The 25,814-nt window shown below is 45.6% G+C and overlaps 1 protein-coding gene across 1 annotated transcript in view; it reads right to left on the reverse strand.

The window, feature by feature from the left end:
• LOC147679844 (calcium/calmodulin-dependent protein kinase type II subunit beta-like) overlaps positions 1–25,814 on the reverse strand; it is an 820,445-nt gene that overhangs the window by 113,790 nt on the left and 680,841 nt on the right. Inside the window, exon 11 of the mRNA XM_086942481.1 lies at positions 24,577–24,660. Coding sequence (XP_086798607.1) covers positions 24,577–24,660 — 84 coding nt within the window. The remainder of the gene's footprint in view (positions 1–24,576; positions 24,661–25,814) is intronic.

A 25,814-nucleotide genomic window follows, 5' to 3' on the forward strand; every position in this document is an offset into this window, starting at 1 on the left:
GAAACAAACAACTGGTCTGAAATTCGTTTGTCCATTGTTTTATCTATGTAGAACCAGAGGCATCTACGCAGGTCCTATGAATGTAACTATCTTTCTGCTGATGTAGATCGATTTGGGAAGAAAGATTGGAGAATGGCTGGTTCATTCAAATGAAAGTTAGAATGCACCTTAGGTATAGACTTGGGGCTGGTTCTCAATATTGCTGTGTCCTTTGAATACTTAGAGAAAGGTTCCTTGATGGTAAATGCTTGAATCTCTCCAATTCTTCTCGCATATGTTAATACTGATAGAAGCGCAGTGTTCCATAAAACAAATTTTAAATGTGTCTTTATGTTATGTTAAAATAAATGTATAAAGCGCACATACACTCGGTTGGTTTCATGGCGCAACTTTGATTGATACCCAAGTCCTGGAGAATTATTCAAAAAGCCTGTCGAAATAACCAACTTTTATGAAGGCTTCTAAAACCAAGGAGATTGGTGCAGAAGAGAATTTCAGAGGGGATGGAGTTCCAGAACATGGGGGGCAAAATAGCAAACCTGGCACCACCAGTGCACTTTAATTTAAAAGAGGGAATGGACAGAAGCTGCTTGTCGACTGAACAAAGGTTGCGGGTGGGAGCGAACATGTTAATCAGGTTATTCACAAATTTAGGGCTTCTTCCATGGAGTGACTTAAAAATAAAACAACCAACCTTGAAGGCGCAGCGCTGAACCACCGGGAGCCAATGTCGTTTTTTTAGAAGAGGAGTGACATGATGGTCCCTTGGTTGATAAACAATCAGACGTGCAGCCTGATTTTGCACCATCTGCAGACGATTAGATAAGTAGAGGGCGATGCCGAAGTATAGTGAATTGGCATAATCAATGCGGGACATGACCAAGGCGATAATCACCTGAATCCGAGCTTTACGAGTACGAAATCTGCAGATTTTTTTATTTTCCTAAGTTGGAAAAAGCAGGTGGAGATCACCGACCCAATCTGAGGCTTCATGGAGAGATCCAGACTGATTATTACCCAAAGGCTCTTAGCCGAGCTAGATGGAGGGGGACTGACACAGCTCCCTGGGCCAGAAATAAGGGCTCCAGGGATTTTTAGAGATACCACCTGTTAAAACCAACTCCGTCTTGTCCAGATAAAGTTTTAGATGGTTACTGTTCATCCACTGACTAATGATCAGCATGGTAGACTGAAAGGCGTGGACTGACTCCAAGGAGTTACTGATGGAAAAAATAAGTTGAAAATAGTCAGCATAGTTAAATGTGCAGACTTGGCGCTCTTTCAGAGCTCGGACAAGAGGGAAAAGGTAGAGATTAAACAACAGGGGAGAAAGTGAGGAGCCCTGAGGGACTCCGCAAGAAATTCTGTTTCTGGGAGCAGTAAACTGGGCAGTACAAACCGCCTGGGATCGATTTTCCAGACAGGAGCTGATCCAGCCCAGAGCGAGTCCCAAAATTCCAGCGTCCCTCACACGGTCAACCAAAAGATTATGGTCAACCGTGTCAAAGAGCACGGAAAGATCAAGCAGGACTAGAGCCTGCAAGGAACCACCATCAACTTCACTGCGTTGTGTTCGAAAGAAGAAAGCAGCAAACTGACTGAGGACAGCATTAAGTTCCCATGGAAGAGGTAGATGTTGAAGCAGTGGAAAAGCTCTAAAAAGCCCTTTCTGCCATTTTATTATTTTGTGCGAGAACAGAAGATTTGACTTCTCAGTTCACCTAAATCTTGAAATTGTAGCTAGGTGGACCTGACTGAAGAGTATCTAAGTCCATTGTTCACTAGGTTCAACGAATACAGAAATGTTTGATGAGGTTTTATTCTGAGTGGATGATGACCATTATTCCGGTATCATGTACAGAAATGCTTCCACTTGGTGTAGTAGGTCTTTGTGGTTGCTGGAGCTCAAGCTTCTGCCAAAATGTTTCTACATTCTTGCAACAGATCCAAGTGACAAAACTCTAGGGGGCTCAAGTACCATGCGGTCAAGTTCAGAGACATGGGATTGGGATGAAGAATCTCTCCATGATAGCTGGACAGATTTTTGGGAATGCACTTTCTGACGAATGGCTGGAAGTTTTCAGGAGCAATGAGCATCAGAATTCAATGATTGATCTCCACCTTCCTCAGCAGCCAGGGGATCAGGGGAAAATGAGGAAAAGAGTAGGCAAGTATTGTGGACCAACTGATCATAAAGGCAATTTCCATAATTCCCAGAACCTGCTTAAGAAGCACCACCATTTCCTCTTGTGTGGAGTCGCAAACAGATTGATTGTGGAGTGACACTGTTAAATGAAAATGTAATCCACCTGCTTCTGTTCTAGATCCCTCTTGTGACAACCTGACTTTTGCTGGCTGAGTGCATTCATCTGATCACTTTAGCAACCTGGCAATTGTTGCACAGAGATGTCGATCTTGTGAGATATGGCCCAATTCCAGAGCAGTTGAGCCTCTTTTGAGAAGGATTGAGATCAAGTTCCTCCTTGCTTAGCACAGAACATGGATGTTGAGTCATCTGTTCTAAGACTGGCTGACATATTGGCCTGGAAAGAAATGTCTGCAAGTCTAGTTGAAAGACACGTACTTCCAACACATTGATGTGATGTTCAAGTTCAAGTTTATTTTATTTGCATAGTTTGTTAAAACCATTGCAACACAGAAATAATTCATTACAGTCCACTTTATGTATATAAAAGCTCCTTAGTTATAAAAGGATAAAAGTTTCTGTTAGATAACTGTACAATAAAATTCAAATATTAAAAGTCACTCCTTCAGGCACGTTATAACCGAGAGTACATGTCACTGTGTTTCCGCCACAATAGTTCATGGGTATATTACTTTGTTTGTAATTGCACAGATAAATTTAAAAGTTAGATTGCAGCCAGTGATTTGATTTCCGGTAGTTTTTTTTGGCATGCTGTCAGAAATTTTACCAAAGCACAGTTTAGTTGAGGGTCACTTGGGGCAAGGCAAGCCAGAACTGCCTGCCTCCTAGTTCTAATTCCATGCGGATTGAATTTTGCTTTCAATATTTGTAGCCGTTCTTGTGAGAGTTGTTTGCAGGAGCATAATAGATGCAGCAGATCTTCCGATGCTAACCCGCATAGGCGGCACCTAGGGTCCACCTTCTCCTTCAGCCAGGGTGGAGAGTGCTGAGAGCCTGGTCACAAGCCCAATCTGAACCTCATAAAGCTAATTTTTGTGTGCTTGGCATAACCAGTGTTAAAGTACTTCTGGGCCGCTTGCTGACAGTATGTATTCAGAGTCATCCAGCCATGAGACCTTTTGGCGAGTGAAGCTTTGTCCTCCAGCCATGATAGATATTTAACTCTTTTCCAGACTAGTTTCTTAACTACGCCGGAGCTGGTGGGAGTTTCCCACAGTTGGTTCAGTCCCAATTCATGTAATCCTTCTTTGAGGTATCTCGCTGCAGGTGAGGAAGTGTGTCTGCTTATCTCTTTCCATAACTGTGCATTAAGCGTCCCTGGAGCGGCTTTACGTATTTTATCCCACGTTATGATGTAAACCCCATGTCTAGCAAGAGACTGCTTCTGGATGCCAAACTCAAGCCTTATTTGCGAGGGGGAAGTATATTTGGGTAACCCAAATATAATCCTAAAGGTGCTTGTAACTGTGGAGTCCAGTGGTTTGGCATCACTTCCTTTCAGGGCTTCACTACCATAAGTTATTGTTGGCAGTAACTTTGCACAAATCACCTCAACTATGGGCAGAATCGACGGGCCGGTTAATTTGGAATTCAAAGATTTTAGGGAGATTGCCAGAGCGATTCCTTTATGCATGATGCGGTTTCTTTGTGCAAGGAATTGACCTCTTTTGTCGATCTTTACACCCAGGTATTTATATTCCGCTGTGCTCTCTATTCGGGTGTTGCCCCAAAACCATACTGAGGGTTTTTCCCTTTTTTTGCTAACGGTGATGGTTTTAGTTTTGTCAAGGTTTATCGTTAGACCATTTTCTTTTGAGAAGTCTTGTGTGGCATTCAAAAGGTGTTGGAGGCCAACTCTCGTTTTACTGATCAAGACTATATCGTCTGCATATAAGAGACATGGCACTAAGATGTCTCCCAATTTTGGAGCATGTGAGTTGCAGGTGTTTAATATTGGTATAAGGTCAGCTACAAACAGGTTAAAAAGTGTAGGGGCCAGTACGCAGCCTTGTTTAATCCTTTGACCGTTGGAATACGTCGCAACAAGTGTGTTCCGTCACCTAGCTTGATCTGTACCCAGGTGTTAGTATGCAGGTTTATCAGGAGGTTTAGGAGGGGTTGGGGGAGCTCCCAGTTATGTAGTTTGGTCCACAATCTGTTTCGTTTTACATGATCGAAGGCTGCTTTATAATCTATAAAGCACAAATGCAAGGAGCTCCCAGTAGTTTCCACCTTGTCGAAGAGCATTGACATTGTTATTATATTTGTGGTCGTCCCCACGTTCTTTGCAAAACCAGTCTGGTTCAACGGGATGATAGATTTTGCTTCTGCCCAGGTCTAGAGCTCTTCCAGGAGCATTCCAGCGAAAAAAATTTGCCTCATTGTCCAGTAATGCGACTAGCCGATAGTTCTGAGGCTCTGACCTATCCCCGGACTTATGAATTGGCGCAATGATGGATCCTCTCCATGACTCCGGCAGAATATTTGTCGTCCTGATTTCCCAAAACAGTGGTTCTAGTGCTTCAGCCCAGAATGATGTTTCTTGCTTGTAAAGCGCATGTGGTATGCCATTTGGGCCTGGGGCCCATTCCCTCCTTCCCTTACCTATTCGCCTTTTTATGATCATGATTCGACTGGTTGGTGAGTCAACAGATGAAGTGTCATTTTCGATTTTGCCTTGTATGGTCTGATTGGTCCCTACATAAGCGGCACTGATTATTGAACCTTCGGAAGCGCCAGGGGGGTTTTCCCCATTCATTGTGGACTCTGTCTTCTTGGAAGTGAGACCCAAGATATTTTTCCAGACTGCCTCCGAGATATTGGAGGCAATTCCCTCATTATTAGGATGAACACATTTATTTATGGTTCTCCAGAAGTTAGCGCTGTTGTTTTGCTTAATATCAGTGTGTAATTTGGCCCACAAGGAGTTCTCCTTGTCCCTTTTTGCATCCATTTTCTGTTTTTTCAACAGAGCCTTTTGCTTTCGCAGTGAATTTAGTAATATTGTTTCTTGATAGTTCCACCGTAGCTCTCTCAGAGTGCGATAGATGACTCTCTTGGTGGCCTTGATTTCATTTAGTGCCGATTGTGATATCAATTCCGCGCCTCCGATTCGTTGTTGGATTTTTGGCTTGATTTTCAATGTGTAGACTCCCATTGTATCAGTGAAACTTTTCCACTTTTTGACCTCGTCTGATCCGGCTCGCAGTTCGAAGTGATCCTTAGCAATTCCCGCCATTCTGCAATGTATGGCAGGGCCAAACTTGATTCTCTTGAGATTAATAGTGTCACATGCTCCCTGTGCAGTCCGGCTGTGCTCGAACATGTGGACTGTTCTAAGCTCAATTTCTTGTGGCCGGTGGTCGCTGTCCCCTTTGTCCCATAAACGAAATAGGATGACTTTATGGAACAACTCAAGGGAGACAAAGATATAGTCTAGTATAGTGTTTATTCTATAGGAGTAGTATGTTGCCACAGGGGGATTATTTCCTCTTGTTCTGCCGTTTAATGCTCTTAAGTGTAAGTGTTCCAATTCCTCCAAAGCCAGCTTTCCCGTTTGTTTGCTCGAGAGTGGCTCCCCTTGCGCTGGGATGTTCCAGATTGTGTTTTGTGTAAGCGTATCAGCATCAGCGGAGGACCCCATTAGATTTAGGTTTAGATCACCCGTGAGAATGAGATCCGCTGATGGTCCTTCTGAAACATAAGTTTCTACCAGCTTGCACAATTCTTTTATTAATTTGCCTTTCCGCTTGGGTTGGATATAGGCGTTGATTATTGTGATGTTAAAATCTGTTGCTCGTGTTACGCCTAGAGAGCTTAAATTTGCGGCAAGGACTGCAGGTGAAGGAGAGCCTAGATCTCGGACAGTAAGGTTGAGTCCACATGCGAAATATATGGACAGGTTACCCTGTAGATGGCCGTGCTTTGCCTCAGCTAGTGCACTTGTTTAGAAGCGCAGAAATCCTTGCAATTGTGGAGGTTCACTCAACCAAGTCTCTTGTAGAACCACGATGTCAAAGGCCCTGATGTAATTGAAGTCCGCGTCCAACAGTTTACTTGCCAGGCCGTTCACGTTCCATGAACATATCGGTAGAGGCCCCCTTGTATTTGATCTATTTTTTGTCCCTCTAAGTCGTCAGTCATTTTTCCTGTTGTTTATTGTTCTTGAGATCCATCTTATGTCGGTGATGGATGTTATGGGGTCTTGATGGCTTTCGTTTTCTGCCAGGAAGCCTTCTCCATTTGTTGTACTTTGCCCCCTGGCTCCTTTCAGTACCGAGGTGATGGACCTGCCAACTGGTGCAGGGTTTTCAACTGTATATTTTGGCCTCAGCCGGTCGGGATATCCTAGCTTAATGTATGGAGTAATGGTTATCCCCCAGGTCTTAAGAGTATTCCTTTCTCGGTGTATTCTTTGTGCAATGGTAGATGAACCCCATGAGGCACGTGTTTTTTCCCCGGATGCAGAATCCTTGCAGTTGATAAATTCAATCGAGACTAGATCGGTTGACGTGATTTCAGACAGGGATGGTATGTGTGATAGTAAGCGGAGAATTTTGCAGCGATTCATAATGTCAAACCTGCCCTTAGAGGTGTATTCTGGTGTGAACAGCAGTGGTGTAGTTTCCTGCCAGTTTATGTCATTGGAGACCATTTCTTGCATGTTTGTTTGAGCGACAGCATAATTCTGGTATTCCCCTGTTTATCTGTGGGTCCCGGCTGCTCCTGTCAATTGGTTATAATTTCCGGCTTCCACCGGTTGATTCACTGGCTCTCTGATGCAGTTCCATACCAGTGTGGTTGTGCTCTAAGGGTGCCTCAAGGTGCTGTCCCCGACGGAGATCTGTGTCTGTAGAGGTTGGAGCTGATGTATCTGATGTGGCCTTGCTTCGGCATTGGCAAGTGCAAATCTTCTCTATACCCGTATGGGCCGTAATTTGGTCAAGGTTCCGGTCCGTCTTTATAGTCACTGAGTTTGTGCGTATTGCGCCTAGGTTGCATAAGTTCTCATTGCTTCCCCTAGAGACAGGACCGTTAGTATTTATATTTTGCGCAGTTCCATGTGGCATGCCCTCCTGATTTAGGGCATGCTGCTGGCTCAGCCTCATGTTTTCTATTTTAGTATTTTTACTGCCTTTTGTAAAGCTATTCCTTTCCAGAGATGGTTGTGCAGGTTCGATTTCCGTGTCCTCTCCTGATTGCTCCATTGCTCTTGCTTGTGCATTTCGGAGGATGAGGTTACCATTTGATGCCTCCCTCATAGTAGGGCCTTTAGTTTTAGACATCTCTGGTATTGATGAGTTTTCTTCATCAGGCTTGCTCTCGGCTGGTGTAGTCCCGAATAGATGCATAAATCCATTTTTTCGCAGATTTGTTTTTGGTTGCAGCCTTTGCGTTTTTGTGCTCGTCTTTGTTTCGCATTCAGTTTGTTTTCCCATTTCCTTTCTTCTGAAGTCTTTATCTCGTTATTTTCAATCTTTGTATTCTGTCCAGATGTTTCGTTGCCGTCAGTTTTTGTTTGTCTGTTCTTAGTGAGATCATTCTCGCCATTTGTGAGTACTAGTTGGCGAGTTATCGTGTCTGTGTAGTTTCTAGTTAGGGGCTTTTCCATTGATGACTCAGTGCGATAGTTGGACGCACATTTTTTTTACTTGTGCGCACAGTTTGTTTAGCATTGTTGGCAGAGTTGCTAGTTTATCTACGATTGAACTACAACCGCAGTTTTGGCTGTTGGCTAGGGCATAGTCTTGAATGTCCTGTACAAAGGTATTCAGTGTACCTAGCTTTCTATCAATTGCAACCACGAAAACTGCCAAGGTGTTCATTAAAGTCAATTGGGTGTCCATTTTGTCGGACTGATATTGCAGGGCTTCTACCAAAAGATGCACGGTTTTTAATAAGCTTGCCCATGCATTCCCGTTCTCCGACTGGTTCATATTTTCCAATTGTTTCTCGGGTACGTTCTTTGGACTACCTTGTGCGTTTGTTTTTATTTGCAGGTCCTCTTGCGCCTCCGCCTTTGAGCCTGCTGTGGTATTGTTCCTACCGTGGTCTTGAACGTGGATTTTGGGGAGGGCCTCCCATTCTTCTTTTAAAGCATTGAAAATTATCCAAATTTTCGCTCGCATCTGAATGACTCCATCCACTTTGTTAGAGTGTCTGAAGATTGTGTTGAGATGGCGATATGGCAGATAGTTTTTTATGTTCTAAACACTGGTTTTCTTTAAGGTGCTCCAATCCGCCCTCTAGCTTTTTTGTGTTTACCGTTGCTTTAGTGGGCAAGTGAGGTCTTTCCTTTGCCTGTTGCTTTTCTTCAACACTATCCAACTCATAGATACTTAGAGCTTCTAGTAAGACGCAGTTGCCCCTTCCGACCTTGTGTAGCGCTTTGCTCTCAGGAAGAGGAATGTTTGAAGTGGCGTTTTCTTCGAGGCTCTGAGACCCTTTTATTTCGTCTGTGAATTCCCAATCATCTCCCGTCCTTGTCGAATACTTCTCCTTTATTAGTTCCGTGCCTTCTTCCATACATTTGTTTATTCCGGTATCAGGCCTCCTGATGCAGTGGCTTGATAGAGATTGTATGGTTATTGGTTCATTTGTTCGTTCCACCGCAATGCTTTGTTGTATAAGACCGTCGCCCTCTCTGCTGCCGAAATGGATTACGGGCTGTAGTGGGGTCAAAAGGCCTATTGTGGGAGTGGGGCCTGAAAGAAGAGTGTCGCCAGCGTTTTTCAGATAACAGAATTTTTTATCTATTTTAGGCTGAAAAGAGAAGATCTTTGGGCCTTTTTCCCCTAAAGTTGATTTATTTGCGTTGCCAGAACTATTGGTGTAAGTTCAAGTATTGCATCAGATATTTGAGTAGCTGGTCTAGTTTTGGCCTGAGGTTCGCCGATGGAACCAGCAGGTGTTTTCAGCTTTCTTTTCAGCTTGCTGGAATTATTAGTGGGTGTGACACCAGTGCGCACACGTCCTGACCTCATGCTAGGTGATGATAATGCAATGCAATTTCCACCAGGAGAGGGTTTTTCGGTGTTGTCGGATGGTCGCGGGAGCCCTCCTGCTCCTGCTATGCTCCCTCTTCCACTGCTGCTGGCCACGCCAGCAGCCGGCACTCGCCCCGCCAAAAACAAGGGTGTGGCGCTTGCACTTCGTGGCTCTTGCGTTGTCAGTGTTTTTTGCGGCTTTACCGCGTTGCGGCGGCTTCCCACACGGCTCCTTCTCCTGCTGCAGTCCTGCTGCAGTTGAAGGCAATTAGGTTTGCGAGAGCGCTGCGTCGCGCTGAGTTACCGATGCGTTGCAGAGCGCCTTCGCAGCCTCACAGCCTCCGCATTTATAAAGTCCAAGCGGCTCTGCCTGAAGGATGCTTGACAGAGGAAATGGCCTCCGGAAGCGAACTAGCGGGTCTGGCAGTCAAGTTCTGCTGGGGCAGTATGTGGGCTGAGAGTGGGTGTAGTGGTAGCGGTGACCCCCAATCTCATTGGCCCCACCACGCCACCGTGCTGCTCCTCTTCCCCACTCACCAGCCTCCTCTGCTTCTGCCTCTCCAGCTCTCGCTTCACTTTCCTGGTTGTCTCCTGGTCGGTTGAGCGTGAATGGGCGCCTTGCTCCCGGTCAGCTGCAGGCTCAGCGGTCTCCGTGCAACCTCCGAGTGCTCAGAGTGCTCTGGCGTCCCGATGCTCTCTCCGCAGCACCGCGATCACCCCCCCCCCCCCGCACGGCTCCAAACTTCGAGGCGCTGATTCTGCCGGTTCAACTGATTAGTGAGCGGGTTTCATCTGACCATAGGTCTCTGGTTGGGGACTTCCTGCAGGTAAACTTCCCATTCATCCATGGATGCATCGGTTGTAAGTATCATCCTGTTTAACACATGTAGGAAAGACAGTCCTGCGTTCAGATTTGCAGGAAGCATCCACCACAGAAATGCCTGTTTGAACCTCCTTGTGACTTGTACCACCTCCTCCCAAGACCATCAACTTGCTTCCGTTGCGGGCCTAATTCCTATTGAACAGGTGTCATGTGGAACCTGCCTAAAGGAACAAGGCCTATGCATGACATAATTCGGCCCAGTAGGGATTTCTATTGCCTCACTGTTATCGACTGTTTTGTAGATATGTTTCTTGCCAACATTTACCATCTCTTCACCCTTTCCTGAGATGGAAAAGCCTTTCCCACTTACATGTCGAGTAATACAAAGAACTGAATTTTTGTTCGGGGTTCCAATGAAGATTTTTCCCTGGTCAACGTTAGGCCTAGTTTCTTGAACAGGTTGATGCAGATCATCGTAGAACTTCTTGCCTCTTCCTTTGCCGGAGCACTGATAAGCCAGTCATCGAGGTATGGGAACACCTGATGACCTTCCCGTCTGAGGAAGGCAGCTACTGGAGCAAAGCATTTTGTAAACATTGAGAGGCTGATTTGATCCTAACTGAAAGAACCTTGATTTGAGAACGGTGCCCTGCTATAAGGAATTGTGGTTATATTTTCTGTGCCTTTGGTGAATGGGTATGTAGAAGTACGCATCCCAAAGATCTAGGGGGGTTATGAAATCCCCGCTATGCATCATCAGGAGGACTTCTTGTCGGGTAACAATCCAGAAAGATTGCCTCTTTAGAACTTGTAAAGTTGTCTGAGATACAGGATTGGTCTCCACTGGCCTGTTATCGTTTGTGTTCAGGATAAACTTGGAGTAAAACGCCTATTTGTTCTGCGACGTAGGCACAATCGATATACCTCCCTTGAGTAATAGGAAGAGAATTTCCTGCTGAAGTTCCTTCAGATGTGGATTATGCGCTTTCTTGAGTGGGTTCACAGGGATCCCTGAACGAATTCCAATGTACACCCTGAAAGAGCAATTTGCCTCATCCATTTGTCCGTTATTTTAGCCCGCAAACAGGAAAATTCTGCCCCCAAATGCAGTGTAGGAGATGGAAAAGGTTGAAATCGAACTCTTTTCTGGTTGTCTTCAGGGCGTGATTGGGGCACATTTCTCTTTCTTCCGGATGATCCCATGTGGGGTTGTCTTTGACTATAGTTATTAGAGTATCCATAGTCATATCCAGCTTGCCTTTGATGAGAATATGATAGTTTACTTACATATTGGTTGAATCCTCCCCTAAAACTTTGTGATCTTTGAGAGGCACAAAAATTTTAAGATCCTAATCTGCAATACTGTAGGAGACCCAAAGCCTTGGCAGTAGCCATATCTATTTTAGGACCTTGAAGCGCCTCATTCACATGCTTACGGAAAAGAGTAAGGCCATCAAAACGCATGGCCAAAGTCTTTGATTGCACCTCAGGACAGAAGGCTGCAGACTTAAGCTAACCTTGCCTTCTCAACAACATTCCTCCTGGAAGATGACGTAAACCTGTATTGGAGACATCCATTGCTGTATCAATAATGATAAAGAAGTGAGTTCTCCTTCCTTAAGGTTAGCTCTCGGTGTCTCCCTCTTATTCTCTAGGATGAGTTAAAGCAATGGCAAACATCATGCCATATCTGGCGATCATAACGCCCCAAGATAGTCAAAGCGTTGGCTGATTTGATGGAGGTTGCTGCCATAGATGGGACTATTTTGCCTAAATGATCAATACATCTACCATCGCCATCTGGAGGGCTGGAAAACTGTGCAAGTGGTGTCTTAGATCTTCTTTGAACCACAGAGGAAACCAGGAATTCGACTTAGTATGCCCCGTGAGGCAAGCTGGAGATGTCTCCAGAGCTTTATATTTCTTCTCCAGGCAAAGTATCACTTGCAACACCGTTTCCGGAGTCTTCATTACATTGAGACATTCTGTCGAAATAAAATCTAGAATTGAAATAGTTTTAACGGCCTTCCTTGGTTGCTCCTCAAAATCATAAAGGAAACATTCTTGGTCCATAGACTTCATTTGAAGATTACATTTCTTTGCAGCTCTTTCCATAAGAGAATGGAATCTAGAAATATCATCTGTCAGTTATTGAGAAACAGGTGAGTCATCCCCTTCCATTGAGATCATTGTATCATCTGCTATATCATCTTGTCCATTATCTTCTCGCAGTTCACCTTCTTCCTCATCTACATCGAAATAGATAAAATGGAGTTATTGTTGTCCAATCTTCAGGTGTTCTTGGAACCAATGGCCTTTGAACTACTTTGAGAGATTCTTTTGGAGGTGATAGAGGGGGTAGTGGTAACTGCTGTGGAGGAGAATTAGCTGTTAAAGGACAAGGCTTTTGGGGTGGTTGTTGTGGTACTAACGTTTGAAAAGTTTTAGTCATTTGCTGTAATGTAGTTTAAAAAGTCATTGGCACCTGAACAACTTCAGGGTGTCTGTGTCTAGGCAGAATGCAAGACCCTGAAACCTGAGGAATACAATCTTGGTGGAAATCATAGTCTGAATAAAAGCTGATCTCCTCCATATCTTCTCCAAACTCTGGAAAATATTTCAGATTTGACTGTGTTGGGTTATACACAGTTTGCAAACTATATTCACTTGCCTCATCTTCCTGATCAGATTGAAACATTTGAGTTGCTGGTAATGTTTTTACTGTCAAAGGTGAAAGGGGAGGTGTGAAAACTGCATTTGATGGTGCGGACGGAATTGTTGTAGATGGTATTGTAGTCGATGGCACTGTTGTCGTCGACAGCATAGTTTCTACCATCAACAGTATGGTGGTCACTGTAGCGGGTTTCTTCATTGACGGGATGGGGGTCTACAGTATCAGCGTCAATGGGCTTATCTTCAACGAAATTGTGGTCGACTGTGTGGTCGCCATCAATGATGAAGGTCTCGTCATAGACGGTCTCGTAGGTCGTCAACAGTAATATCATCGGCGAGGTTGATTTTCCCTTCCTTTTAGAGTTTGATCCACCATGCAATCAGACAATCCCTTAGAGGTATTTCTTCGTTCTTTAGGGACAGACTGGGTGGCTGCAAGCACTGCTCCAAACAAGTCCAACTTAGGAAACTGAAGTCTTATTGCGCTGCCTTTGTGGAGATGCTCGCAGGAGCACTTTTCGCGGACTCTTACCCTGAAGAATGAACATTCTATTTTGCCATCAGATACAGAGCCAATATACTATCTCTGTACCCAAGAGATTTAGATGAAAAGCTAATGCAAATGGCACTTTTAAATGCCTTGTTTTTTCGGACACAGGTAATAAATACGCTGCAAATGAGGAACTTCAATGTGAATCTTTTTAAGACCACAGGATGAACAAGCTATTAAAAATAGACTTTGTGTCTATGTTAGCCATAGTTCCAGTTGGATATGCAGTAAAAAGATCTCCCTTGCCCAGTCCCAAAAAACAATTCAAAGTACTTCAGCGCTGAAGATGGGACGGCTTCAAATCCAGGGCAGATCAAGAAAGTAACAAATGTAAGTTTCAATGAAAAATGTCAGAGCAGAGCTCTGTCAGAGGACTCCTTCACACACGAGGTGAAGTATAAATCTTAGCTATGGTGGCCTCTAGGGGTAGTAGAAGAGCTTGAGCTCCTGACTTACTGGCCGAAGCTTGGGTGCATTCAAATGAGGTGGTTGCAGGAGCGGCCCGTGCAGCTATGAGCGATGGGGCCTGGGGAGGGGGGGGGGGGGGGGGGGAGTCATTTAGCAGACGACCACACTGGAAAATTAAATAATTAATTTTCCCTCGTCGTCATCTGTAGAAATCCTCCCCCCTCTTCCCATCCCACCTGCACGGGCCGCTGCTGGGTGTTTCTACTACTAAATGTACAATATTGTTTCAGGCCTATGGCCTTTTTTAACACTATATACTGTATCTTTTACACTGTATACTGCTATTTTAATATACTGGGCGTACCCAGCTTCATGATGGAGAATGATTCAAGCATGTGACTATATAAAAACCAATGCTGGAAAAGGAGTGATTTATAAACGTGAAGGGAAGATTTACAGGTGAGAATGGTGTGAATGCTAGGAGGGTGGTCACTAATTCAGTAAGTAACGGATAAAGCATAGTAATGAGGCACCAGAAGAGTGTAGTCAATGTCGGATACAGAGTAACTGTGAGCAGCGATCAGTCAGCAAGTCAAGAATGAGGAAGTAAAAGAAGGGTATGAAGGGATAAATAAGAGAATGGAGGATAGGTAGAGAATAAGTTGATGAGGTAGAGTAATGGGAAAAAGTGTTGAAAAGAAGCAGGACGTCGCAATGGGTAAGAGTTTGGGCGGTAGCAGGGTGGCACATGTAAAAGGACGTGGAAGCAGCGAGGGCAGTGCTGAAAGAAATAGAAAAAAATGTCATTCACCACATATAATATGTGGCAGCATTCAAGCTTATTTGTAGCTAGATGTTGATATGGTTGATATTCTCTGTAGCAGTTAAGCCTTCAAATTCAGAGGATGTGCAGAAAATAGCTACTTAGAGGACCTAGATGACTGTTCTGTGATTAGTAGTTTGCAAGAGTTGGTTAGGGTGCGTCAGTGAGAAGTTTAGTGTCAATTTTAATGCTGCATTGCATCCGAGTTGAGCAATGGAGGTGGTACAGATGATTAGGTATGTGGCAAGGCTTCTGTGATTTTTCCCTGATGCATACAAAACAGGCCTGGGTGCATGTAGCACATACTAACTTAATATCACCATTGCATTCAAATGCAGTGTATGTACAGTGCAACTGAAAGGACTGGAAAGAAGGCTACATTTTCCTATCTCGTTAGTGCAGCTAGTAAGTGTACATGTGTGCTTAGATTCCAGTGTGTTTTCTTAACTAACGCTATCAAGACCGAAAAGAAAAAGCTTTAATTCTCAGGTGCAAACATGTTTTGGAAACACAACAGATGATAGCTACGAGGGCAGATGACCTTTTGTGTTCCATGCCGATGGTAGAACAAAAGGAAGGTTCTGTGTAGTCCTTTTGAATAAAAAGGCATTTTTCACATATCCTGCGTAATGATAGAGGAGCCAAGCATGAGCTGACCCCTCCTTATTCCATTGAACATCATGTTTAAGAAAAGTATATAAGATACTGGTGCAGGTACAAGGGTGATACACACGGATCAATTGTGGAGGGGACACAGAACCATGGAAATCCTACATCAGACCTAAAGCCACAAAAAGGTACACAGGGAGGCTCTACATGAGTTTGTATATTGTTTAGACAGTAGAAAACCATGTGGTTGGATGTCTGGTTGCAAGTTAGATAAAACTAAGGTAAAACTAATACAATAGGGATGTTCAATGAAATAGGATTAGAGCATAATAATAATTATTGCTGAGTTGTTTATAGTACTGACAGTCAGTGTAATGCCATGTTTTCAGAGTCCGATGTTGGCTGTATTTATAGCACCTGCAGAGATTCTCATACAGGATTGTGACTCCTACAACTTTCTTTTACTAGAGCGTAACTCAGTAGGGGAGGAGTGAAAACTCCTGTCAAATCTAGATTTCTCCTAAAAGGTTGCATTTACATTTTGAGGCTAGCATTATCTACTAGGTGTGACAACTATAAAGTGGGGCAAGCACGACAAGGAGCATGCGGTTTCATTAGAGGCAGTTATCTCAGCCTTGGTAGGCTGACGCTTGAATACTAGAGACAGCTAGAGTAATAAGATAAAGATCGATAATTTGCAGGAGAGGGGTTGTTGAATTTGATCTGGAGTAAGAGATGCACCAACTTTCAAGTGTGATTATTTGTTAGGAATGATCCTGTGATGCAGGCAACAAAGCTGCCCAGATTTGGTTAAGGCACAGCTCAGGGATGGTTTTAATAGACAGCAAAGTAGAAGGGCAGTAGATCAGCCCAGGAGTGCTGAGGTGAGGCACTTGGAATAGAAATAGACACCAGAGTAGTGGGTATGTGGAGTAATGCCAAGATCAGTAGGTACACAGCCCTAGGGATATTAGAAATATACCATAATACTGGGTCTGTAATGTTAGTAAAGGAAAGCTATGGCACAGTTCTATGATTGTTGAAAGACAGCAGTTGTGGGCCTCTTGGATCAAATCTCTGGGGCTAAACCAGTGAGCTGCTGGGGTATAGCCAAATTAGTGTTAGAAAGTAGTGGGTCTGTGGGCTAACTAAGGCGCAACTAAGATGCAGCCCCAGGGAAATCAAATAGATAGCAATAGTTGTGGCCCTAAGGGGGCTCATGAGGCACAGCAAAAGTGAAGCCCTCTGAAGGTAGCCTAAAAACCTGAGTAATGTCATATGGGGTCAGCCATAACCTGCAGGTGCAGACCTACAATACTGAACAAACACCACAGAAATGTGCCAATGGGATTAGCCAAGGAACAACTAAAGAACAGCCCAAGGAAAATAGACGCCATCAGTGGAGGGGGGGCGGGGGGGGGGGGGGGGTCTATGGGGTGCAGTGGCACATAAGAAGGTATTTCTAGGCATAAAGACTAAATATCACAATACACGACTTTATGGGTGAGCCAAGAATCTGCAGATAAACAGTCCAAGATATAAAATAGACACCAACATAGTGGACCTACGAGATTAACTAAGGAGCAAATAAGGTGCAGTCCTACAACAAGGGTGGCGGGCTTCTGAGGTCAACTGAGGAGCACATAAGATGGAGCTCTAACAATAGCCAAATATTCATAATAGTGGGCCTACCCTCGTCAGTTGAGGAGCTGGTAGTGTGCAGCTATGAAAAACTGAACAGACACCAGAGTAGTGTGCTTTAGAAGGGCTCTGGAAATTGGTGGAGACAGGCAGTCACTGTGAAGCTTCACTAATAAGCAACTCTGGTCCATTCATGCACTTATTCAACTCAAACTGGACAATTTCCAAATGGATGCCTGCACCCATGAATCTAAATGAAAGCACCTATGCAGAAGTCCTGCCTTGAGAAACGCTTCAGAGAAATCCAGTCTTAAACCCCTAAAAGGAAGTCAGCTACTGCAAAAACTGTATCCTCACCCATTGCACTCAATGGTAGGTCTGCCCCCCTCCCCTTATCCCCAAATCAATTGGGCAGATATTAATACTGTACACTATACAATCTGGGCATGGGATAAGATCGGTCACCAATTGCACCACCAGATACTCTACTCCCCTACCTAGCATCTGACACACTACAGACATGCACAACTTACAGAGGATAAGCAGGTACTTCATACACTCTATACGTTGGGGATACACAAGGTGGACAACATTTTTCAAAACCGCGAGTTTGAAAATCTAGGCAGAAAGGCCGGACAGCTTGTTCAGCAGCAGCTACCTTGGTGTAACTGAGGCTTCTCGCTTTGTTCAAACACCAATTTCCCCTCCTTTCCTCAAGAGTCCCAGGCTAGTAAGGCTTTAGGCCTACTGATAGACAAATCATCCCGCAAACTTTTGGTCACGGTCCTTCACTGTGCAATACAATCCGAAGGCCCGGTCATCAAGCTGCACGCCAGAATGGGATGGGAGGGTGCCATGGGAATGCTGCTCACTGATGAGGAATGGCTATACTGCAGCAAGCAGCTGGGAGAACTGCCCCCTAACGGTAGACTGCTCCTTAGCCACTTCAAATATTTACATCAACTATATCATACCCCCTGAGAGTGACTAGATATAGGGGAGAACTAGACTCCTCTTCTCGAGATTTAAGCCCGAGCAGCAGACTTTATGCACATGGCCTGGTCCTGAGCAAGCCTAGGGAAATGCAGGATTTCAAACATGATTGATTAGCCCCTACAGGTATCCCCGAAAATGGCCTTGTTAGGATACACTGATGCAGTGAGGAAGGAGCTGAGGCGCTTCGTCTCCCTTGCTTTACTTTTGGCTAAGCGTCAAGTGGCCTGCGTATGGGGCAGGGAAAAAGTTCCCAGAGTGCAAAGAGGATTAAAAAACATTATTTACTGTAATGCCCAACTGGAATTGTACTATTCTACGTTGCCAGCAGGCCCAGAGGTATTTGGGGCCCTCTACAGATGTTTAGGGTTCGCCTGCTGATGCGCTCGCGCATAGCTGGCGAGCTATATTGTGGCTTAAACAGAGCTTAACCATCTCGGTGATTTGTTGCAGTGCCCGAGAGCGCGTGCACATCAAAGCCACCAGCCTCCTCATGCATCTCAAGCTTCCCCCAGCCGGCATTTCTCCTCCCCTAATTATTTACTGCACGGCCGGCCAGCACATCAAAGGCTGCTGCTCCCAGCCCCTATTCTTCCCTTCTTGCCTCTCCCCGCCCCCCTTCCCACCACAGCAATGCCATGGGCTTGTTTATATTGCAGCCTAACCATCTCGCACTCTGCTCCGGAAACAATAACCGTTGTTGGTCATGATATAATTAAACGCTCTAATTATTTTATCAGAGCCACACAGAATTTTATAAAGTCTTTTGCTGGCATTTTCGTTTTATGCTGATTGCTATTTTGCACCTTCCACATGCTGGCGATTTGCTTCAAAGGAACACATTCATCCTGAATCCCGTTACTAGAGCTTTCTCCTCTTCTGCTATATATGGGTTTTAGTTGAATTTCATTGATCTCTTTTACTAATGATTTATAAAAAGTGCCACCCACCACACAGCTCCACCTATACAGCTTCACCGATGCACCCACCACACCGCTCCACGAGGCACCCACCACACAGCTCCACGAGGCACCCACCACACAGCTCCACAGATGCACCCACCACACAGCTCCACAGATGCACCCACCACACAGCTCCACCGACACAGCTCCACCGATGCACCCACCACACAGCTCCACTGATGCAACCACCACACAGCTCCACCGATGCACCCACCACACAGCTCCACTGATGCAACCACCACACAGCTCCACCGACACAGCTCCACTGATGCACCCACCAGAGAGCTCCACAGATGACCCCACCACACAGCTCCACTGATGCACCCAAGACACAGCTCCACCGAGGAACCCACCACACAGCTCCACCGAGGCACCTACCACATCGCTCCACCTATGCACCCACCACACAGCTCCACCTATGCACCCACCACACAGCTCCACGAGGCACCCACCACACAGCTCCACAGATGCACCGACCACACAGTTCCACCAAAGCACCCACCACACAGCTCCACCAAAGCACCCACCACACAGCTCCACCGATGCAACCACCACACAGCTCCACCGAGGCACCCACCACACAGCTCCACCGAGGCACCCACCACACAGCTCCACCGAGGCACCCACCACACAGCTCCACAGATGCACCCACCACACAGCTCCACAGATGCGCCCACCACACAGCTCCACAGATGCACCCACCACACAGCTCCACAGATGCACCCACCACACAGCTCCACAGATGCACCCACCACACAGCTCCACAGATGCACCCATCACCCAGCTCCACCGATGCACCCACCACCCAGCTCCACAGAGGCACCCACCACACAGCTCTACAGATGCACCCACCACACAGCTCCACCAAAGCACCCACCACACAGCTCCACCAAAGCACCCACCACACAGCTCCACCGACGCACCCATCACACAGCTCCACCGACGCACCCATCACACAGCTCCACCGAGGCACCCACCACACAGCTTCACCGATGCACCTACCACAAAGCTCCACCGACACAGCTCCACCAATGCACCCACCACACAGCTTCACCGATGCACCTACCACAAAGCTCCACCGACACAGCTCCACCAATGCACCCACCACACAGCTCCACCGATGCACCACCACACAGCTCCACCTAGGCACCCACCACACAGCTCCACCGAGGCACCCACCACACAGCTCCACCGAGGCACCCACCACACAGCTCCACTGAGGCACCCACCACACAGCTCCACCGAGGCACCCACCACACAGCTCCACCGAGGCACCCACCACACAGCTCCACCGAGGCACCCACCACACAGCTCCACCGAGGCACCCACCACACAGCTCCACCGAGGCACCCACCACACAGCTCCACCGAGGCACCCACCACACAGCTCCACCGAGGCACCCACCACACAGCTCCACCGAGGCACCCACCACACAGCTCCACCGATGCACCCACCACACAGCTCCACCGATGCACTCACCACACAGCTCCACCGATGCACCCACCACACAGTTTCAGTGATGCACCCACCACACAGCTCCACTGATGCACCAACCACACAGCTCTACAGATGCCCCCACCACACAGCTTCACCGATGCCCCCACCACACAGCTTCACCGATGCACCCACCACACAGTTTCAGTGATGCACCCACCACACAGCTCCACCGAGGCACCCACCACACAGCTCCACCGAGGCACCCACCACACAGCTCCACCGAGGCACCCACCACACAGCTCCACCGAGGCACCCACCACACAGCTCCACCGAGGCACCCACCACACAGCTCCACCGAGGCACCCACCACACAGCTCCACCGAAGCACCCACCACACAGCTCCACCGAGGCACCCACCACACAGCTCCACCGAGGCACCCACCACACAGCTCCACCGAGGCACCCACCACTCAGCTCCACCGAGGCACCCACCACACAGCTCCACCAATGCACCCACCACACAGCTCCACCAATGCGCCCACCACACAGCTCCACCGATGCACCCACCACACAGATGCACCCACCACACAGCTCCACAGATGTCCCCACCACACAGCTCCACCGATGCACCCACCACACAGCTCCACCGACACAGCTCCACCGATGCACCCACCACACAGCTCCACTGATGCAACCACCACACAGCTCCACTGACACAGCTCCACCGATGCACCCACCACACAGCTCCACCGACACAGCGCCACCGATGCACCTACCACACAAAACCACTGATGCAACCACCACACAGCTCCACCGACACAGCTCCACTGATGCACCCACCACAGAGCTCCACAGATGCCCCCACCACACAGCGCCACCGATGCACCCACCACACAGCTCCACCGATACGCTCCACAGATGCAACCACCACACAGCTCCATCAACAGCTCCACCAATGCACCCACCACACCGCTCCACCGACACAGCTCCACCGATGCACCTACCACACAGCTCCACCGACACAGCTCCACTGATGCACCCACCACAGAGCTCCACAGATGCCCCCACCACACAGCTCCACTGATGCACCCACCACACAGCTCCACCGATGCACCCACCACACAGCTCCACCAATGCACCCACCACACAGCTCCACCAATGCACCCACCACACAGCTCCACCAATGCACCCACCACTCAGCGCAACCACAGCATCACTCAGTGCAACCACAGCATCACTCAGTGCAACCACAGCATCACTCAGCGCAACCACAGCATCACTCAGCGCAACCACAGCATCACTCAGCGCAACCACAGCATCACTCAGCGCAACCACAGCATCACTCAGCGCAACCACAGCATCACTCAGCGCAACCACAGCATCACTCAGCGCAACCACAGCATCACTCAGCGCAACCACAGCATCACTCAGCGCAACCACAGCATCACTCAGCTCAACCACAGCATCACTGGTTCAAATATGTTCTTTCAATGTTTCAAGCTGTTTTCAAGCTTTCACGCTTTATTACAAATCACAAAAATATGTTAATATTTCACTTCTGTTCTTGGATTTTCGTCACAATAAAAAACACTGAACATAATCTTCACAAAAGTTATTTACAAAAGTTTAAGCTATTGCCATTACAAATTAAATAAATTATTTAAGTATTAATTATTTTAAAAAATTAAAAGCCATTGTTATTTGTAATATCAATACATCCAAGTCACGTAAATACAAAACATGTTGCATTACAAATGCTATAGGTGTCACATTTGCGAAAGTTATAACTATTAGCATTGTAAATGACAAAGCTATTAAATTAGCTATTTAAAAAAAACACAAATAAAAAACATTCATAAGACCAATAGCTCAAACTTTCCTAATGCGCGCCCTATTGCATTTCCAATGCTTGTTGTCAAGTGCAACTACCCATGTGACTTAGATCTGGCACCAAAGTCTCCCAGTTGTAGAGGTTGGCTCCACTGCCCTGTTCGGCATTTTGAAATCTTTTGGGAGTGGTTAAATCTGGCCACATGCTGGTAGCCTGGAGAGGGTGGGTACTGTGTCACCCTCTAAGAACGTATACGATTGTATGTATGGTTATTTACTTAGGCTCTACCCTTTGTCCCTTTATTATTAATTGGATACTGTAGTGTTCCTCATGACGTGGTTGAATCCATCATATGAATACTTGCAGTTTAAAAAAGATAAAACAATCAACAACAAAAAGTATAGCGTCTAACATCAATCCCCATGTTTTTTTATTTTATCAGGTGTGATCATTATTGCATCTATTTCTGGCCAAATCTGAATAGAGATATATCATTACGAAAGTCTGAGGGTTGGAACTTCTGTATCGCCCTTAGATCTATTACAACTAACTCATATTCTCTCACTAGAATTAAGGGATTACTAAATGTGCCTCTTATTCCATCTCTCGCTGAAGGTTGAGGCTTGACTATAAATTACATTTAATTTCCAAATTATGAAAGGTTTTTCTTAGTGCTGCAGGAAAACATCCAGGGCATTGCCAAGGCTGTATCACGAAAAGGAAAGTTGTGAAGGGAGAGACAGAATGGGGGGGGCAAGGGAAAGTGAACATGCCAAGACTTAAACATGAACTCTCATGGAGTGCTAAACAAGTAATGACATTCAAAAAGTAGTTCTGTTATATAAGCAGTGGAAAGTCATATCCCAAGGGTGAACAAGTTATGCTCCAGAGGAGGTACAAAAACTAAATAGGAATTAAGCCATCCAATAAATTGCATAGGACTGCGATTGACAAGACAGTCACCTACTCTACTCTAAGAACTCACTGGTAAAGGGATGCTCTAGAGTTTGTAAATGAAAAATGGGAAGAGGAAAGTTTAGGGCCATGGGTGGTTGCCATTAGAGCAAAATTCTTATTAATAAGATTAAAAACAGTGGTTAATTTGTGATAGAATGAGTGCCAATGCCAAAGTTCTGCTCAGAAGGAGCGACGATTATCAAGGCTGCACAGCCTTGAATATACCTCATCCCTCTTTAGTCCACTCCCAGACACTCCCTAACCCCCATTTAATCGCACTCTTGCAGGTCTCTTCTTTATCCCTTTGTGACGGGTTTTCTGTGTTTCTTTCCCTCTTGCTGCCCCTTTTTAAAGCTTTTTGTTGAACATTTTTTATTACATTAGCAACAGTGCAATCAAAAAGGTTGGCAGTTAAGACAGTAGTTTTCCAGTGAGCAAAATATCACAAGGTGAAATGTTATATTCTAGCACTTTAGGTATCTGTTATAGTGGAGAACGTCCTGAGCAATCTTGCCAATACTACTGGAGGAGTAAATAGAACATACATTATGGTGATTGCATGTGAGCGACATAGATAGAGCATACTGAAGGCTTAGGGTGTCTGAATGATTCAATAGGAGGAAGCCCCAGCAGGCAGGCGAAGGTCGAGCTAGTGGATAGGTTATGTATTACGCTAAAGGTTTGTGGAGGCAATTATAGTCCTAGGGGTCGGAAAAGTGGGTTAGGACTACCAATGTTAGAGGGGATTTTACATGTGTGTGTGTGTGTATTGAGCACTCTGAGGGGGAGCGTGAAGCTCTTGGTCTAGGAAGGGAGGTCATCATCTTTTATGCTGTCCAGAAGCTGGGTCAGCATAGTAAACAATTCCATCGATATGGGGTGTTTGTGAATGCCCCTCGACTCTTACCAGCAAATCTTACTCCTTTCTTCTTTGGGTGTTTTATTCTCTTGCTCTCGGTAAATCTATGTTGAGCAAAAATAAATGCTGGTCCCCAAACGTGGGTGCCTAAAATTAAATACTGTTAAAACCCCATGCATACACGTTATTATACATGTACCCTAATATATTCCTTTGGGGAAAGACATAAATGGCTGATGATTTAAAGTTTAAGTGTGTGTATGGAAGGGGAGGAGGGTAAAGGAACACTTTGGTACACAAACCATGGGAATGTCTCTACCTAGAGATAATCTGGATAATGGTTGGAATGTGAAATCCTAGTAGAGCCAAAAGAGAATTTACTGGAACTCAGAATATGAGGAGACACAGTGGTGCCAAGATACAAGAAATATTTTGTGACATTGGGCTGGTGGGGAAAAGAGATATTACAAGACTGTGGGATACATAAAGAATGGCAATGCGTAGATGCATGGTGGTCATACATATAGGCAATTAGTGCCTCAATAGATTTGACAAAGTCTGTTGGAATTGTGGGGAATAGTAGCCCCCCATGGCGAGTACGACATACAGCCAACAAGATGTAAAACAACAAAACGAATTAAGCAAAGTAACAAAATACAGGACTTCATTGAATTGGAGATGGATTGCTTCCCATTTGTGACCAACCCACAGAAGATGGGGAAACTAAGGGTGCCAGGTCAGAAAATACAGACTCCATGATCTAAGGAAATTACGACTGCAACTGAATTAATGTAACAATGACATATATTGTTGGTTTGTTTGAAAGATAAAACCGTAAAATAACACCCTGTACTCACCTTCAGCTTCCTCCTTGCATTGAATTTCTTCAGACACTCTACCGTCTCCTGCCTATGCATCATGGAAGCCACCGTTGATCGTTGCTGTGAAAGAAGAGAAGAAACAAATAAAACAGCATGATTAAGTGAACAGACTAAGTATCGTTTAATTGAACTCCCACAATCACGCTGTATAAATGCTCAAATCTTGACAACAGCATCACCATAGAATCCAAACTCTCCCAGGCTCTCTCCAACTATGATATCTCTCTAGCAGTGACGCTGAAGTACATGAAAAGGAAGAGGGAAATGTTACTTATCCTGTAAGCATTATTTCGTAACATTTGGTGGTGTAGATTCACATGTTCCGCATACTCCTGCCACATAGTGTTGGGTAGAGTCATTTACAACTTTTAAAAAAAAATAAAGGATTTTTAAGAATTCTTTAGATTTACATTGTATAGGGCCTCCACCATTAGTTGGCAAAGCGCATATGTATCCGCTCCATTGCTAGATTATTTTTCGCACAGTGGATATCGTACTGATGGAGCAGAATGTATGACCATAAGAGAAAGTGTATAAAAATCTGGAGCAACCACTGGCTCCCTAGTGCATACACATGCTCTTCATTGTATGTAAAGGAGTACTCTCTTAAGCGGTGGTCAGCTAGTGAGTGGTGAAGATGCTCGAAACAAAGTCCTTAGGACTGTCTGAACCAACTATAGCTTTTAAGCAAGCAAGGACATCCACACAGCAGTGTTTAGGGAATATTTGTGGAGTAGACCATTTAACTGCCTTGTAAATTTCAGCTAGGGGTATGTTACCCAAGAAAGCCATAGTGGCTCATTTCTTTTAAGTGGAATGTAGTGTGGGCATGACAGGTAATGTTTTCTTGGCAGTGAGATAACAGGTTTGGACACACTCTACAATCCACCTGGATATACCCACCTTTCACAAAGGTTGACCTTTGTAAGGTTTGGCAAACACAACAAAAGATTGTTGTGTTTTGTGAAAAAGTCTTGGTCGATGTAGTAAACAAAGGCATTTTTTTTAAATCAAGAGTGTGAAGCTCTCCTACTGTTACTGAGTCTGGTTGAGAGAAAAAAGACCGGGAGCTCGATAGTTGGGTTGAGGTGGAATAGGGATAAGACCTTTGGGAGGATTTTGGGTTGATCCTATGGCCCACTCCGTTGTTATGGATCTGAAAGAACGCCTATCTAATGTGAGAGTCTGTAATTCACTAACACCTTTTAGGGATG

Source organism: Lissotriton vulgaris, chromosome 11 (assembly GCF_964263255.1).
Source record: "Lissotriton vulgaris chromosome 11, aLisVul1.2, whole genome shotgun sequence".
In the NCBI taxonomy this organism is placed as follows: Eukaryota; Metazoa; Chordata; class Amphibia; order Caudata; family Salamandridae; genus Lissotriton; species Lissotriton vulgaris.